Below are 14,926 nucleotides of genomic sequence, written 5' to 3' on the forward strand. Positions count from 1 at the left end.
ACACGTTAACACACGTTACAAACCCATGGAACCGCTTACCCGCCAAAGGCGTAAATGCCAAAAACTGCTCAATCTTCAGATCCAGCTCGATAAAATCATTAAGACAAAGGGGGGGGACTGTTCCAAGCCGCTGCTTCCTGTCCCTGTATTCACCTAGTTGTATTCACCTAGTTGTGTTTGCGGGGATTGAGCTTTGCTCTTTCGGCCCGCCTCTCAACTGTCAATCAACGGTTTACTAACTACTTCTTTTTCCCCCCACACCACACACACACACTCACCCCAGGAAGCAGGCCGTGACAGCTGACTAACTCCCAGGTACCTATTTACTGCTAGGTAACAGGGGCATTCAGGGTGGAAGAAACTTTGCCCATTTGTTTCTGCCTCGTGCGGGAATCGAACCCGCGCCACAAAATTACGAGTCCTGCGCGCTATCCACCAGGCTACGAGGCCCCCAAAAGGCCTGTGGAGGACATTGTTGTTTTCAGACAAATTAAATTCATGAAATGCAGAGCTACAAGTTTAGTAATTTTTTCAATCCCTAGATGGCGCGAGTAAAGGACTATCACATGGCACTAGAAATATTAAATATTAGAGTGGGTGAAGCGGGAGAGTGTCGCGTCTGGGGTGGTTGTGGCTTGTTGTGGGGGGGGGGGGATGGGGTATGGGGGTGTGGGGGGGCTGCTGGGATGACAACATAGTGGCTCAGGAGCCTGGTGGTGGTGGTGGCGGCGCTGGCTACAACACACACACACGAGGGTGTAATATACCACGGCAGCCATGACTACCATGTTGGCCACTGCGCTGAGAGGAGCGGCGCGCCCCGCCAGGACCTTCCTGGTGATAACACCTTCTTCATGAGTTGTGTAGTGGGGGCGCTGGCCCCTCTGGGGTCGTGTGTGGTCGGGGACGCTGGCCCCCCTGGGGACTTGTGGGGGTGTTGTCCCACACTCCTGGCCCTGCCACTTTTTATTTGGGCTTAAATGCATTAACGTCTGTTCTTCTCCCACTAACCTCTACCACATTCCTCCCTCAGTCCTCTCCCGTGTTTCTCCCTCGCTCTTATAACCCAGTTCACTGCATGTCTGCTCTATCATTACTCGCTTAATCTTCCAGCTTTCCTTTAAGCTGGTAGGTGCTTTAGGGCGCCTGACTGCCGAGTGGACAGCACTTCGGATTCGTAGTCCTGAGGTTCCGGGTTCGATCCCCGGTGGAGGCGGAGACAAATGGGCAAAAAGTTTCTTTCACCCTGATGCCCTTGTTACCTAGTCGTAAATAGGTACCTGGGAGTGAGACAGCTGTCACGGGCTGCTTCCTGGAGGTGGAGGCCTGGTCGAGGACCGGGCCACGGGGATGCTAAGCCCTGAAATGACATCAAGATAACCTTTTCTTACCCATGAAACCCTATCTAACCCATTTTTAAACACTAAATAATGTATACATTGCAGTAGTATTATTAATAGTGATTAAGATACACTAGTCATTACTCAAAATGTTTACACCATATGATAAGAAGTTCCTGATTTCAAAATTTATAATACATACTGACTCTGGCTTTTCCTTTACAGACGGCCCGAGGTCGCCCAGCACTGGATGCCGCTCGGTGGCGGTCGCACCTGCCCTTGAACACTGTAGTGTTGTTTGTGCCTCAGCAAGAGGTGTGTATTAAAGATCATTTTAATATTTAACATTGATGTAATTACCTAAGTGTAGTTACAGGATGAGAGCTACGCTCGTGGTGTCCCGTCTTCCCACCACTCTTTGTCATATAACGCTTTGAAACTACTGACTGTCTTGGCCTCCACCACCTTCTCACCTAACTTGTTCCAACCGTCTACCACTCTGTTTGCGAAAGTGAATTTTCTTATATTTCTTCGGCATCTGTGTTTAGCTAGTTTATATCTATGACCTCTTGTTCTTAAAGTGCCAGGTCTCGGGAAATCTTCCCTATCGATTTTATCAATTCCTGTTATTATTTTGTATATAGTTATCATATCACCTCTTTTTCTTCTGTCTTCTAGTTTTGGCATATTTAATGCCTCTAACCTCTCCTCGTAGCTCTTGCCCTTCAGTTCTGTGAGCCACTTAGTAGCATGTCTTTGCACCTTTTCCAGTTTGTTGATGTGCTTCTTAAGATATGGGCACCACACAACAGCTGCATATTCTAGCTTTGGCCTAACAAAAGTTGTGAACAATTTCTTTAGTATATCGCCATCCATGTGAATGAAGCATGATTTTTGTACTTGTAACTAGGTTGAAATTCTGTTGATTTTCACTGGATTATTATTACTGTATTATTATTATTATTTTTTTTTTTTTTTGGATGTCCCACATGGTCCCTAAATCAATATCTTTTTGACCCTTTTGTTAGGATCTTGTACAGTCTGATCTTGGTCAAGATAGGTCAAGATTGGTCAAGATTATGCACGTTTGCTGCCTATTCAAGACTCCTATGTATTATAGATGACACACACATTGAAGAATACTTGATCCAATCCAAACTGTAGCTAGTATTTCTTTTAAACAAATCTGAAAGTTGCATATTGCCTATATGTTCCTTTTGAGTTTCTCAGCCTCTAGCCTTGTTCCTTGGGACAAAGGACCTATTCTGTGACTGTGAAAGATGCTGTATTTTCCACCATTATTTATGCTAAATTCCTCCTCCTTCCTGCCCAACTCTCCTTGAGGCTACCTTGAGGTACTTCCGGGGCTTAGTGTCCCCGCGGCCCGGTCGTCGACCAGGCCTCCTGGTTGCTGGACTGATCAACCAGGCTGTTAGACGCGGCTGCTCGCAGCCTGACGTATGAGTCACAGCACTGCACTCTCACCCGAGTGCATTTTTCCAGATTCCCAGTTTGATTCATCCCTGCCTTGCAGGGTTTCTTTGTACTGTTTGGCCTTGACACAAGCTTGGAGTGTTTCTCAATCTCCAAGTTATTGTTTCTCCTACCAATCCACAACCAAGCATCCAAAATAGTCCTGGGGTTAAGTATTTAGTTTGATTCTGCATTTGCTTTCTTGATTGTGGTACAAGGTTATGGCTGCCTGGCTAACAGACAATACATTGTTTTTGCTAGGGAAGTTACAGAATGTTTGTTACAATTAATTGTTAGGATGTTTTGAGTTCTGTGCTCTTGTGAAGGTCCTCTTTGATACTGTGAATAGGGCTCTGTCTTGGTATTATTTCATGAGTGTTTCTTGATGAGTTGAGCTCCTTCTCTCCCAGACAAGAGGGAGAGATGAGGCCGAATGAGTTCACGCTAGTTTTGAGAGACTCGATTGTTTACATAGTTGGGGAGTTCATTAGGTGGGTTCTGAGGGTTTGGTTTCACTTGAACCCAGCACTGGTTTGTTTTGACTCCCTGACCTTCTGGATGCCTTCCCTGGTAAGGTGACAAATGTCACTCCTCCCTGCAACTCTGTGAAGGGAGGTCAGGTTCTGGCTGTGGTCCCCAGTAGGTCTAAGAACTTGATGGTTGGTGTATAGTTTCACTGGATTTCAGGGAGCCACAAGGGGCTCCATGAGAAATGCTTGATTCTTCAGATTCCCTTTACCGATTCCAATAAATTGTCCCATCACTAGTACAATATTTATATATATATTTTTAAATTGGCAGAGACTGCATGCATTTTTAGTATTGTATATACTGTATTATCTTTGTTAAATATCTTCCTTTTTTTTTTTTTTTTTTAACTTTCTCACATTGCTTTTATCTTCTTTGGGTAAATGCCTGATTACTTTATTGAAATAGGAAGTGAATAAATTATGATCTTCAAATACGTGCCAAATTATTGGCAATAAATGTTGTTCCTTTTTCTTGTTGATCACAGGCTTGGGTGGTTGAGAGGATGGGCAAATTCCACAGAGTGTTGGACCCTGGCATAAACCTGTTGATACCCATATTAGATAAAGTGAAGTATGTACAGAGCTTGAAGGAAATAGCAATTGATGTTCCAAAGCAAGCAGCGATAACTTCGGGTATGTGTTTTGTTTATTACCTGTCTTTATTGGCTGTATCGCCTTACTATAGTAAATGAAGTGAGCCAGACACAGCTGCCCTTTAACTCAATAATGAGGGCATTCTCAAATGGGAGTTTTATGTGAATATATATAAGTATTCGATGCTGCTAGTGTCCCTTTATTAATCGCCATAGAGTATCAATATTACTGGTTTTCCATAGTTGGGGACAGGAAGCCTGTTAGGAACATGAAGATTTCCCCCAAGCCAACTACTGACCTCTTCAGGATGCAACCCACAACAGTTGCCTAACTTCCAGGTACCTCTTTACTGCTAGATGAGCAGGCATCATTTGAGGGGGAAAAAAAAAGCGAACGTGTCCTGTGGGAATTGTACCCAGAACCTTTCGGCTGTGGCCCGACAGCAACGACTGCTGCATCATAGGATCCTATGCTACATGTGTCCCCTCCATTAATTACTGATACTCTATACCTACCATACGATCTCAAAGATAATACAGTGGTACCTTGGTTTTTGAATGCCTCTTTTAGAATTTTTGTTCTTGAGCTCGAGTTTGTTGATACACATGTGGGCCAACCGAATACGTGGCATGCATCAGTTTACCAGTGTCTCGCCTAGTGATGACCACGCTTGAATTCTTTAAGAATTTCATAATTTTTGTTTTTTTTGGTTTCTGAACATAAAAGTTCTTGTATATCATGCCATGGGAACCAAGGAAGTCAGTGGTAAAGTTTAACCTAAGAAAATAGTTGAGGGTGACGGATAGAGGAAAAACACGATCATTCAGAGACAATGTGATGTCTCATTACAGACACGTGTTAAAACATAGGGGGAAAACAAGTGTCTATAGACAGATTCTTAGTAAGACAAGCGAGCAGCGAGCCACAACCAGGTCCTGGTGGTATGCCTGCAAAACGTAAGAGAGGTGTCATCACTGAAATATCATCACTGTTGTTATAATGGAAGGGGACTTCCCTTCCCAACACTCACACTCCTCCCTGCAAACACACAACGTAACGGTCCCCTATGATTCCCTTATTACAACTTAAACAAGATGTAACAACTTTATTACAACTTTTTAAGACGTATTAGAATGTTGTTACAACATGTGTCAAAACTTGTTCAGTCGTTGTAGCAATGTCAAAGTATCGTCGTGTTTCACAGGCTCCATCCCCCTTTTCTCACTATGTTCCATATGCCAACAAGTCCTTAATAAAGGTAAGATATACTTGTATGTGACACAATCGACTTGAGAATGGTCCAGGACGGACCGAAACGTCGTCGTCCCTTCAATTTCTAGTGTGTGGTCTGGTCAACATACTTCAGCCACGTTATTGTGACTCATCGCCTGCATATACTTGTACATACTGTAGTACAAACTATAAGTAGTATATATAAAATGTATTTTTAAGTTAATATTTTTGGGGGTGTGGAATGGATTAATTCAATCTATATTACAGTATTTCTTATGGGAAAAATTTATTTTGGTTTTCGAACCCTCTCTACGAATGGACTAAATTCGAAAACGAAGGTACCACTGTACAGTATTATGTATTAACTTCCTACCTGCTTATACAGTACTGTCATTTTGAAAGCCTTATCCTTTAAGACAAATCAAATTGAAGTTCATAGTGATATGAAGCACCAAATTATGAAATACCTGTATATATATATATATATATATATAGTTTTCTTGCCTGTGCTAGAGTTCCACTATTATATATATATCAACCTATGCTCTATCTTGCCAATATCAGGCCTGACTTCATCTACGGTTTCTGTTTATCAGTCTAATGTTGCCGCCAGTGTTAGGAGGAAGTTCTATTCAGAGAAACGTTTATAAATTTGTTTCCAGATGTGATTTTTCCTACTCATTTACAGGTACAGTACTTTATACTACCATACTGTACTGTGCTAGTGTTTCTTACTTACTCTTCCTTCATTCTGTCCTCCTTGAAACAGACCTCTATATTTTACAGTACAGTATTGGTGTACAATGTAATCCTGGTTGAGCATAACATGGTTCAATGAACATCTTTTTCAAGAGAAATATAGCTGAAATGCCCCTTTTAAAGCAGTGCCTTGGTAGCTCCCTATTTCCTTCCCTTTGTTTCTTACCAAATTGAGTTGTAACATAATGCGAGTAGTAAAATAGTTGCAGACTTGCCAAGCCCAATTGAAAATACACACCACCGAACTGTCTGCCCCTGGAAGAGGGGGCAAGACACTTTCAAATGGCACTTGTTTTGGCACTTGGTTTCCTAGGTGATAGGAGTCTCTAGAGCCTGGTGAGCCCGGAGTCTACTAGGGGCTACAAGATTGAGCTCTGCCGAGCGTCCGACGCATTACTCGTAAAGGGGAATTTACCTTTACTTGATGCTTTAATTTTTGTTTGTACCTTTTTGTTTAATTCCCATTTTTGTCAGGGTTTTTATTGAAAGTGTTAGTCACCTCAAAAGTGCTTCATATAATAGATTAGGCATTGTATGTGCTTTTTGTATTATTTTAAGTCTCATGAAATTTTTTTGTTTACTTGTTTTTAAATTATTGTATATTATTGGATAAAAAATGCTATGATAGCAATCAGCTGGCAGTAGCAAATAGTTTATAATATTTTAATGTGAAAGAGAAATACGGCATGAGTTAATTAAGTAATTTTATTTTAGATAATGTTACCCTGAGTATTGATGGCGTCCTCTACTTACGAATCCTTGACCCATACCGAGCAAGTTACGGAGTAGAAGATCCAGAGTTTGCCATTACTCAGCTTGCCCAAACTACTATGAGGTAGGCTTTTATTGCAAGATATTCTTCCATGTGTGCTTTTATTTAAACAAGAATTAAGTTTACAAAACCTGAATAATTTGCAATTCTATTATACGTTCCTGTTGTAAATTTTAAGAATGAATGTCCCAGCAGTCTTGATCAATTAGGCTGTTCGATGCAGCGGCTCGCAGCCTGATGAACGAGTCACAGCCTGATTGATCAGGCTGTGATCAGTCAGAAAATAGGACAGTACAGTATGTCAATTTCGCGAGCTGCTACCATTTTCTAATAGTGTACGACAGTTTTTGTCGTTAGGTAAAGTTTACGTCAAACTACAAATGTTCTATTTGGAGGATGGGTTGGATCATTTGCATATGACAATGTAGTGATTAATATGAAAGTGTATGCAAATTTATTTAGAGGAAATAAGTGTGTGAAGAGGCTGCAATGTAATCTATGGCTAGTCGTTTTAATTTGTATTAAAGTTTCCACGAGTTGTTTTTTGATGTAAACATCATTTATTGAGCCCATCCAGGGGCCTGACAGCTAAGGGGACAGGGCTCGGGATTCGTATTACAAAGATTCCGGGTTTGATCCCCGGTGGAGGCGGAAACAAACGGGCAGAGTTTCTTTCACCCTGATGCCTCTGTTACCTAGCAGTAAATAGGTACCTGGGAGTTACAGCTGCTATGGGCTGCTTCCTTGGGGGGGGGGGTGACAAAAAGGAGGCCTGGTCGAGGACCGGGCCATGGGGACGCTAAGCCCTGAAATCATCTAGAGATAACCTCTCGAGAGATCCTCACAGCAAATCCATTACCTTGAGAAACCACACCCCCATACACCTTAAACCCCCTGGATAGTTATCTAGATATTTGTGATGGTCTGAAAGTATATTACAGTTCTAGCAATAGTCTACATGTAAACTAGCAGATGAACCTTTGGCCTGAACGGAGATTATTCTCAAGTTATAACTTTGTGTTATAAATTGTTGGCTTAAAATATCAAAAGTATTTGCTGAAAATGTTTTCTTTTAAGAATTCCATTTACTGTAACCGGAATTCATGGGAACGCTGAAATGGTTTTCTAATTCCATATTTCACGGTGTCAGTGATACACTACATTAACATAACCAAATGTAATGAAACCTAACCAAACCCTAACGTAAAGTAACCTTAACCTAACTCTAACCATGGATAGAGAGTAGATATTAGAACTAATTTTGTAGTTTTGTAGTATCATAACTGGGACTACTGTAATTATGTAGTATCCATTCCCTTGAGCATATTTCCTCCTGTCCTCTGGGGGAAAATACATTATATATTTCAATAATTGAATTTCTCTGATTCTATAAGAAGAATTGGGTAATTTAGAATGTAGAAAAGTATGAAAAGTCGGTTTGGATAAGTTTTCATGGAGAGAGAGGTGAAAACCAGGTGCAAATCAGTATTGCCATCTCAACCATTTTTATATAACCCCTGCGCTGCTCAGCATATTAAATTTGACACCTGTGGTGCAACCTGTCCTCTTAAAAGAACGTCACTTTTGGCCATTTACCCGCATGGCCGAATATGGACGTAATTTGAAAATGGAAAAAATAAAAATAAATTTGGGATTTTTTTTTTTCAACAGTATGTTAAGGGTCCTCTGATAGGTTAGGTGGGCAGGAAATTCTCAAAGTTTCAAAATGGTATGAAGAACATTAAAGGAAAGTTTCCTCTTCTAAGCTCGCCGAGTACGCCGGATGACTCGAACAGAAAACGGAACAGTACTGTCACTTTTGTGAGTCGATTTCATTTCAAATTACGTCCAAATTTGGCCATAGCCGCGCATACGAGCGAAAAGTGACGTTATTTTTAAGAGGACGGGTTGTGTGGTGTGCCCAAAAAAGTTGTCCTGAATTTTTTTTTTCCATGTCATTGTTAATTATCATTCAGGAAGTACAAAAATCAAATTACTGTAACAAGTTGCTATCTCTTGTGAGTTGTAGTGACCCTGAGAATGTGACTTTTACTGTAGAAAAAGAAATTGTATGTAAATGAGTTTTAATATTTTCTTCTCATTGGTTTGAATATATAAACATGTGCAGAATATCTAAAGACATTTCATATTTAGTTTCGTATAATATCCACAGAAAAAATCTAATGATTTAAGAAAATATTAGAACACTAATCATTAAAAAAAATACCCTTTAATTCCAAAAACACCTTTGGGGTTTATGTGACTGATCCTGATTAGTTTTATTTTGGTTAATTAAGACTCTTGGATACATTTGCTCCAGTTTCATATAATAAAAAAAAATTCTAGTATACAGCTGACACACTCTGAACAAAATTGGAAAAGTGCTAATTTGTCTAAAAACCTGTACACTTTTTTGTTAACAAAAATTTCAGTTGCTTGAGTGTGGGTTGATGTGTATAGAAGTGGGTGTGCAAGGTTCACACAATTTAGTTACTGTTTTGGTGTACATCACCCAAATGCCACACATTGATCTCTTGACACCTCATATTGAGCGTTTTTCACTTTTTGGATTAAATTATTGCATCATTTCAATTATTGTGCACTGTATTTGTAGCTGAAAAGTGGTAGAAATACTTGGCAAATAATGTTCAGAGGTGTTTCATTGACAGGAGTAAACAATACTTTAAGAGCACTTTGGAATACATTTGTTTTCCCATAGAAAGATGTTTGCTCTGTAAAAGTTTCCCAGGAACACAGTCCTTGTGCAGATTAAAGTTTCCTGTATATTAGAAAATAATTTTATTTTCAGGTCTGAACTTGGTAAGATCTCTCTGGATTATGTCTTCAGAGAGAGAGAGAACCTGAACATGAATATTGTTGAGGTAATAAACAAGGCCTCCGAGGCCTGGGGGATTACCTGCCTTCGTTATGAAATACGTAAGTAGAGTTTGGCTTGTTACACAGGTTGTCTAGGCTTTCACAGAGATGGCTGGTGGCCACACTTGGAAAAATATACTGTAGTATCTTATCTTGAGGTAATCTTGATGATTTCGGGGCTTTTAGTGTCCCCGCGGCCCGGTCCTCGACCTGGCTTCCACCCCCATGAAGCAGCCTGTGACAGCTGACTAACACCCAGGTACCTATTTTACTGCTAGGTAACATGAGCATAGGGTGAAAGAAACTCTGCCCATTGTTTCTCGCCAGCGCCCGGGATCGAACCCGGGACCACAGGATCACAAGTCCAGCGTGCTGTCCGCTCGGCCGACCGGCTCCCATTATATTTTTACATTTTATATTTTTACATTTTATTAGTGGTACTCAGATGCTCCTGAGCTATTTCCACTGTTAATAAAGGTAAAGAAGTGGCCCCAAGTCTCTTCTCATAGTGTTTTCCAAGCAAAATGGTTTGCATATATTAATGCAGAAACATTATTGCTGAATTAGATATGGGAGCTGGATTCTACATTAGTTGAATAGGTTTACTGACATGGTAAATCAGTGGTTGCTTTGTGGTTCATGAAGGCCAATAAAATTCTTAATACAAAATTCAAATTAGTAGTAGAGGAAATTGTACATAGCTCATGTACAATATCCCTGAAGTAATTTTCATAAGTTGGTGTGGGAATGTATGGCTGTAGATATGTAAGTGTGGGTACATGTGTACAACTGGTACTTACCTTGATAAGAGTATTTCCTTCACTTTGGGTCTAATTTACTGTACATTAAATACATTTATTTGTAATATTGCAAATACAGTTTTCAATTGTTATAAGTATTCTAGAATTGACACACTGTTGTGTGGTTTTGAGTTGTTTTTCAGGGTGAATACTCGGTATGAATTTGGGTTAAAAATAAGTAGTTAATTTTTTTATAACTAGAATATTTTAATTTCAATTGACAGTTTATATTACTTTCCAGGTGACATTAAATTACCACAGCGTGTACAAGATGCAATGCAGATGCAGGTTGAGGCTGAGAGAAGAAAACGAGCAACAATTCTTGAATCTGAGGGAGTGAGAGAAGCAGAGGTAAAGCACTCATAACATACTTGTTTTGTGGGACGGCTTCACCATTGGCCCCCTGTAGCTAATCACTTGAAAACCTCTACCCTGTGTTGTCACAGCTAAATATACATAATTACATTGGTGTAATTACTAAAACAAATGAAAAATAATTTTTAATACTTCAAATATTAAGAGTATGTACTGTGATTTTCAGATTAATGTTGCCGAGGGAAAACGACAATCCCGAATTCTTGCATCAGAAGCAGACAAGATTGAACAGGTCAACAGTGCCAAAGGTCAAGCTGAAGGACTTAATCTTCTCTGTGAAGCATTAATTCATAAACAAGGTAAAGATTAAATTAACCAAAAAGAATGTTTTTAAATTAATTTTTGTACTGTGTATATTTCCCTCTTATTCTAGGGGTGGGTACCCAGCTGCACCCTGGTATCTCTTCCCTGTCCCCCTAGATCAACTGGTTTCATATCCACCACAATCTTAATTTTTCTTAAGATTAAAATCTTTAATTTTTAAGACTTAATTTTTCTCTCCCCCCCCCCCCCCTCCTCACACTATCATATTTAGCTGCTAATTTATCAAGAATTATTAATGAAATGCTAAGAAATCTTAAGCATGATTCGTATTTATAGTGAAGGACTTGGCCAGCCATCTTTGACAAATTGATGGCATCACTATTCCCCCCCCCCCCCCCCCTCTCTCTCTCATAATAGGACCAACCCCATCCATCCTGTGTTCCATACCCCCAAACCATTCCCCTGCAAGGTTGGGGGTGGGCTACATAATGTTTGAGGCCAACCTCCATTCACTCAAACATTCCCTATATTATTTACCAGCATGACCCGATCAACCAGGCTGATTTATATGTCCGGCTGCGAGCAGCTGCATCCAACAGCCTGGTTGACCAGTTGAGCAACCAGGAGGCTTGGTCAGGAACGGGGCCATGGGGACGTTGCAAGGTAACCGCAAGATATGGCAGCAAATTTAAAGATTGCATAGCAAGTTATTTCTGGCAACACCTCAGTAGGATACTGACGTACACCAGACTCAACTCCAGACACAGTACATACAACTGTACAGATACACTACAGGCACCTTACTAGAGATATGGGAAAAATAATGAAAAGAACTACATATAGACACTGTATATGATTAGTAGAAAGTCATCATTCCATTTCCAACTTTAAAGGGAAGGGGCATCATTATGGAAGAAACAGTATAGAAGTACTGTATTGAGAAAGGGGCAAGTAAGGCTCCATTCTTAAAATGTTCCACACTAGACACTGTATCATAACAGAATAAACACAGCTACACTCCAACAAAACATCCACAACAACACCACATTATTACTCCATAAAGCTAGGAGTAAAGTGCTTTTCATATGTCATTTATGCTAAATATATGTCGGTCACTTTCTCTTTAAACTTGGTCTTTCTATTCCCTACCATTGGTGTATGTTTATATATTTACATGCATGAAAAGATATAATGGGTTATATTATTACAAGTTTTGGTCTTGGCTTTCCGAGAATATATAAATTAGATGCAATGCATTTTGGTTGAGCTTTGAAACGAAGACATCACAGTTTGAAAGTTATAACTTTGCTGTAATCATCATGGGGTGGTGATCTATATAATCATCATGGGGTAAAAAAAAAAAAAAAAATATTTAAAATGCATGTTTTATTTTTATTATACTGTATATACACAAAGATGTGTTCTATGATTTTGGAAAGGAAAAAGAAAGGCAATATTGATGGAGCAGAATCCTTACTAGAAGAAAACTAGTTTGTTAAATTTGTTAGGTACATATAAATGGGGAAGGTCCAAATATGTTGCCTAGTATCCAGTAGTTAATGGGAGAGGTTGTATCATTAATGACCACACATTAGCGTCTTATCTTGAAATGATCAAATTATAGTTCAGCGGGGCTTCAAATTATGTAGTGCTGAAATTTAAGTGGGAGGTAGTGAAGGTTTCTCTAAATTAAGAGAGGTATTTGGGAATTATTTTAGCTCCTGCAGCACCATATCTTCTTGAGGTTATCTTGATGATTTTGGGGCTTTAGTGTCCCTGCGGCCCGGTCCTCGACCAGGCCTCCACTCCTAGGAAGCAGCCCGTGACAGCTGGCTAACACCCAGGTACCTATTTTACTGCTAGGTAACAGGGGCATAGGATGAAAGAAACTGCCCATTGTTTCTCGCCGGCGCCCGGGATCGAACCGGGGACCACAGGATCACAAGTCCAGCGTGCTGTCCGCTCGGCCGACTGGCTCCTTCACTCGAACATCCTTCACGAGCAGTGTTTGAATGAACACCCAGACCCTTGGCGAATCGAATACCCTTATTATATATTTAGCATTACTGTATATCCACTACTACAGTATTGTCTGATCCTAGACAGTATTGTGGTGTATTTTCACACGAATAATTTTTTTTTTTTTTTTTTTTTTGTAGCTGGAAGACTACCAAGTTATCGAGACTATATAGATTATTTATGTGTTCATGACTTGCACGCTGTGTATCATTATGAATGGGAACACAACTACAACAAATGTTTTGTTTATTCCAGGTCTAAATGCAGCCTCCCTCTCTCTAGCCCAAGCATACATTGCTGCATTCCAGAACTTGGCCAGCAAGAATAATACTCTCATATTACCATCTAATGTAGCAGATGTCACTGGAGTAGTTGGGTCTGCTGTCAGTGTCTATCAGACATTGGCAAAGTCTTTAAAAGTTAATGCCAGTAGCAATGTTAATGCTAGTAGCAATGTAGAGCCAGAAGCTCAGGTTAAGCATTATGAGGAAAACGAAGAAAAATAGAAAATTACTGTATTGGAGATATTTACTGTTGTAAATGTCTCATATTGATTGTATTCCTATAAATATTATGCCTCCATAAGAGTGAATGATATAAAACTATACAAGAAAGAATAATGGATGAGACATTGTAAATGATGGTAATATCTCATGAATCATTCATGTACAATTCTGAGATCCAGGATAGGTTAACTTTCTTTACTATACCAGGGATACCATAGAATGGGTGAGCCAGGTTAAGTTTATTATTGGTTATACTGAAATATTTCAAGAAAACCCTTGTTAACTATCAATAAAGGATGTGCAGAACCTTGTACTTAATACAAGAAACCTAAACCAATCAAACTAAACTAATGGTGATATCTTATACAAAAGTCTACCCAGTTATTCAAACCTCCATCCTTACCTACTGGCAGGCTTGTTGGTCTTCTGTAACTGATAACAAACTGCGTACTCTTAAGAGTTGTGTGTCCTCGTGGCCGTCCTCCTACCACCGTAACCGGCAATGGGAAACGGCTCTGGTGAGGTTGCATATTGGCTATACACGCTTAACTCACGGTCTCTTAATGGAGCGCCGCCCTGCTCCTTATTGTCTAAATTGCATGTCCTGGATTCCGGGACGAGCGTGTGTCTTGTTTTCTGGCCATCCCCTGCAGTCGCTTGTCCCTCGATAGAATTCTTGGTGAATCGGATTCTTTTGATATTGTTCACCTTATGCGTTTCTGTTCTCATATTGGCATCCTTGGTGATATTTAGTGCCCTCATTATTCTGCACATTTGATGGTGCTACATAGCCTTCCCGGTTTGGTGCCTTTTGATAATTAATTACTTGTATAAAAGTGTATTGGCATCCTTAGTGATATTTAGTGCCTTTTTAAATATCCCACACATTTGATGGTGCTATGTAGAAGGCTTGGTGCCTTCTTTTAGTAATTGCTTATAGAAAAGTGATCAGGGCAGTCTACAACCAAATGATCCTTGCTTATATTCTTAATGTGCCCAAACAGCTTTTCATGATTATGCTCATTCTTCGTCCTTCTTTGTTGCTTTATGGTCGCCGCCCTTGTGTACAAGGATTCCGCTAAGCTTTTGGGGTTAATCTTCGACACTCGTTTGTCTTGGTCACCCTATATCCCTTACATCCGCGTTGAATGCTCTAAGGCCCTTACCCTCCTTCAGGTATTGTCCCATACTTCTTGGGGAGCGGATAGGCGCGCACTCCTCACTTTACAATACTCTCTCATCCTGTCTAAACTCTTATGGTTGCCCTGCTTACTCGTCTGTTTCTCCTCCTACTCTTCGTCTTGATGCTTTGCACTATACTGGGTTGTGCCTCAGTTCTGGTGCCTTTCGTTCGTCTCCCTGTCCTCAGCTTGTATGTTGACAC

General features: G+C 40.2%; 1 protein-coding gene across 1 annotated transcript; it reads left to right on the forward strand.

The window, feature by feature from the left end:
• The first annotated feature begins 662 nt into the window (after positions 1 to 662).
• Positions 663 to 13,848, forward strand: Stoml2 (stomatin like 2). The gene is made up of 8 exons (XM_045751013.2): positions 663 to 837; positions 1,566 to 1,655; positions 3,829 to 3,976; positions 6,644 to 6,764; positions 9,511 to 9,638; positions 10,620 to 10,729; positions 10,920 to 11,052; positions 13,292 to 13,848. The coding sequence occupies exons 1-8, from the start codon at positions 778 to 780 to the stop codon at positions 13,540 to 13,542; spliced, it is 1,041 nt and encodes a 346-aa protein (XP_045606969.1). The 5' UTR covers positions 663 to 777; the 3' UTR covers positions 13,543 to 13,848.
• Positions 13,849 to 14,926: the final 1,078 nt, after the last annotated feature.

This window comes from Procambarus clarkii, chromosome 52, assembly GCF_040958095.1.
Source record: "Procambarus clarkii isolate CNS0578487 chromosome 52, FALCON_Pclarkii_2.0, whole genome shotgun sequence".
NCBI classification, from domain to species: Eukaryota; Metazoa; Arthropoda; class Malacostraca; order Decapoda; family Cambaridae; genus Procambarus; species Procambarus clarkii.

Excerpts from the sequence above, each read along its gene's own strand:
- Stoml2 (XM_045751013.2), top strand. The coding sequence starts at position 778 with ATGACTACCATGTTGGCCACTGCGCTGAGAGGAGCGGCGCGCCCCGCC. Across the intron at positions 838-1,565 it reads GCCCCGCCAGGACCTTCCTG|ACGGCCCGAGGTCGCCCAGC; the intron begins GTGATAACACCT and ends TTTCCTTTACAG. Across the intron at positions 6,765-9,510 it reads CTTGCCCAAACTACTATGAG|GTCTGAACTTGGTAAGATCT; the intron begins GTAGGCTTTTAT and ends TTTTATTTTCAG.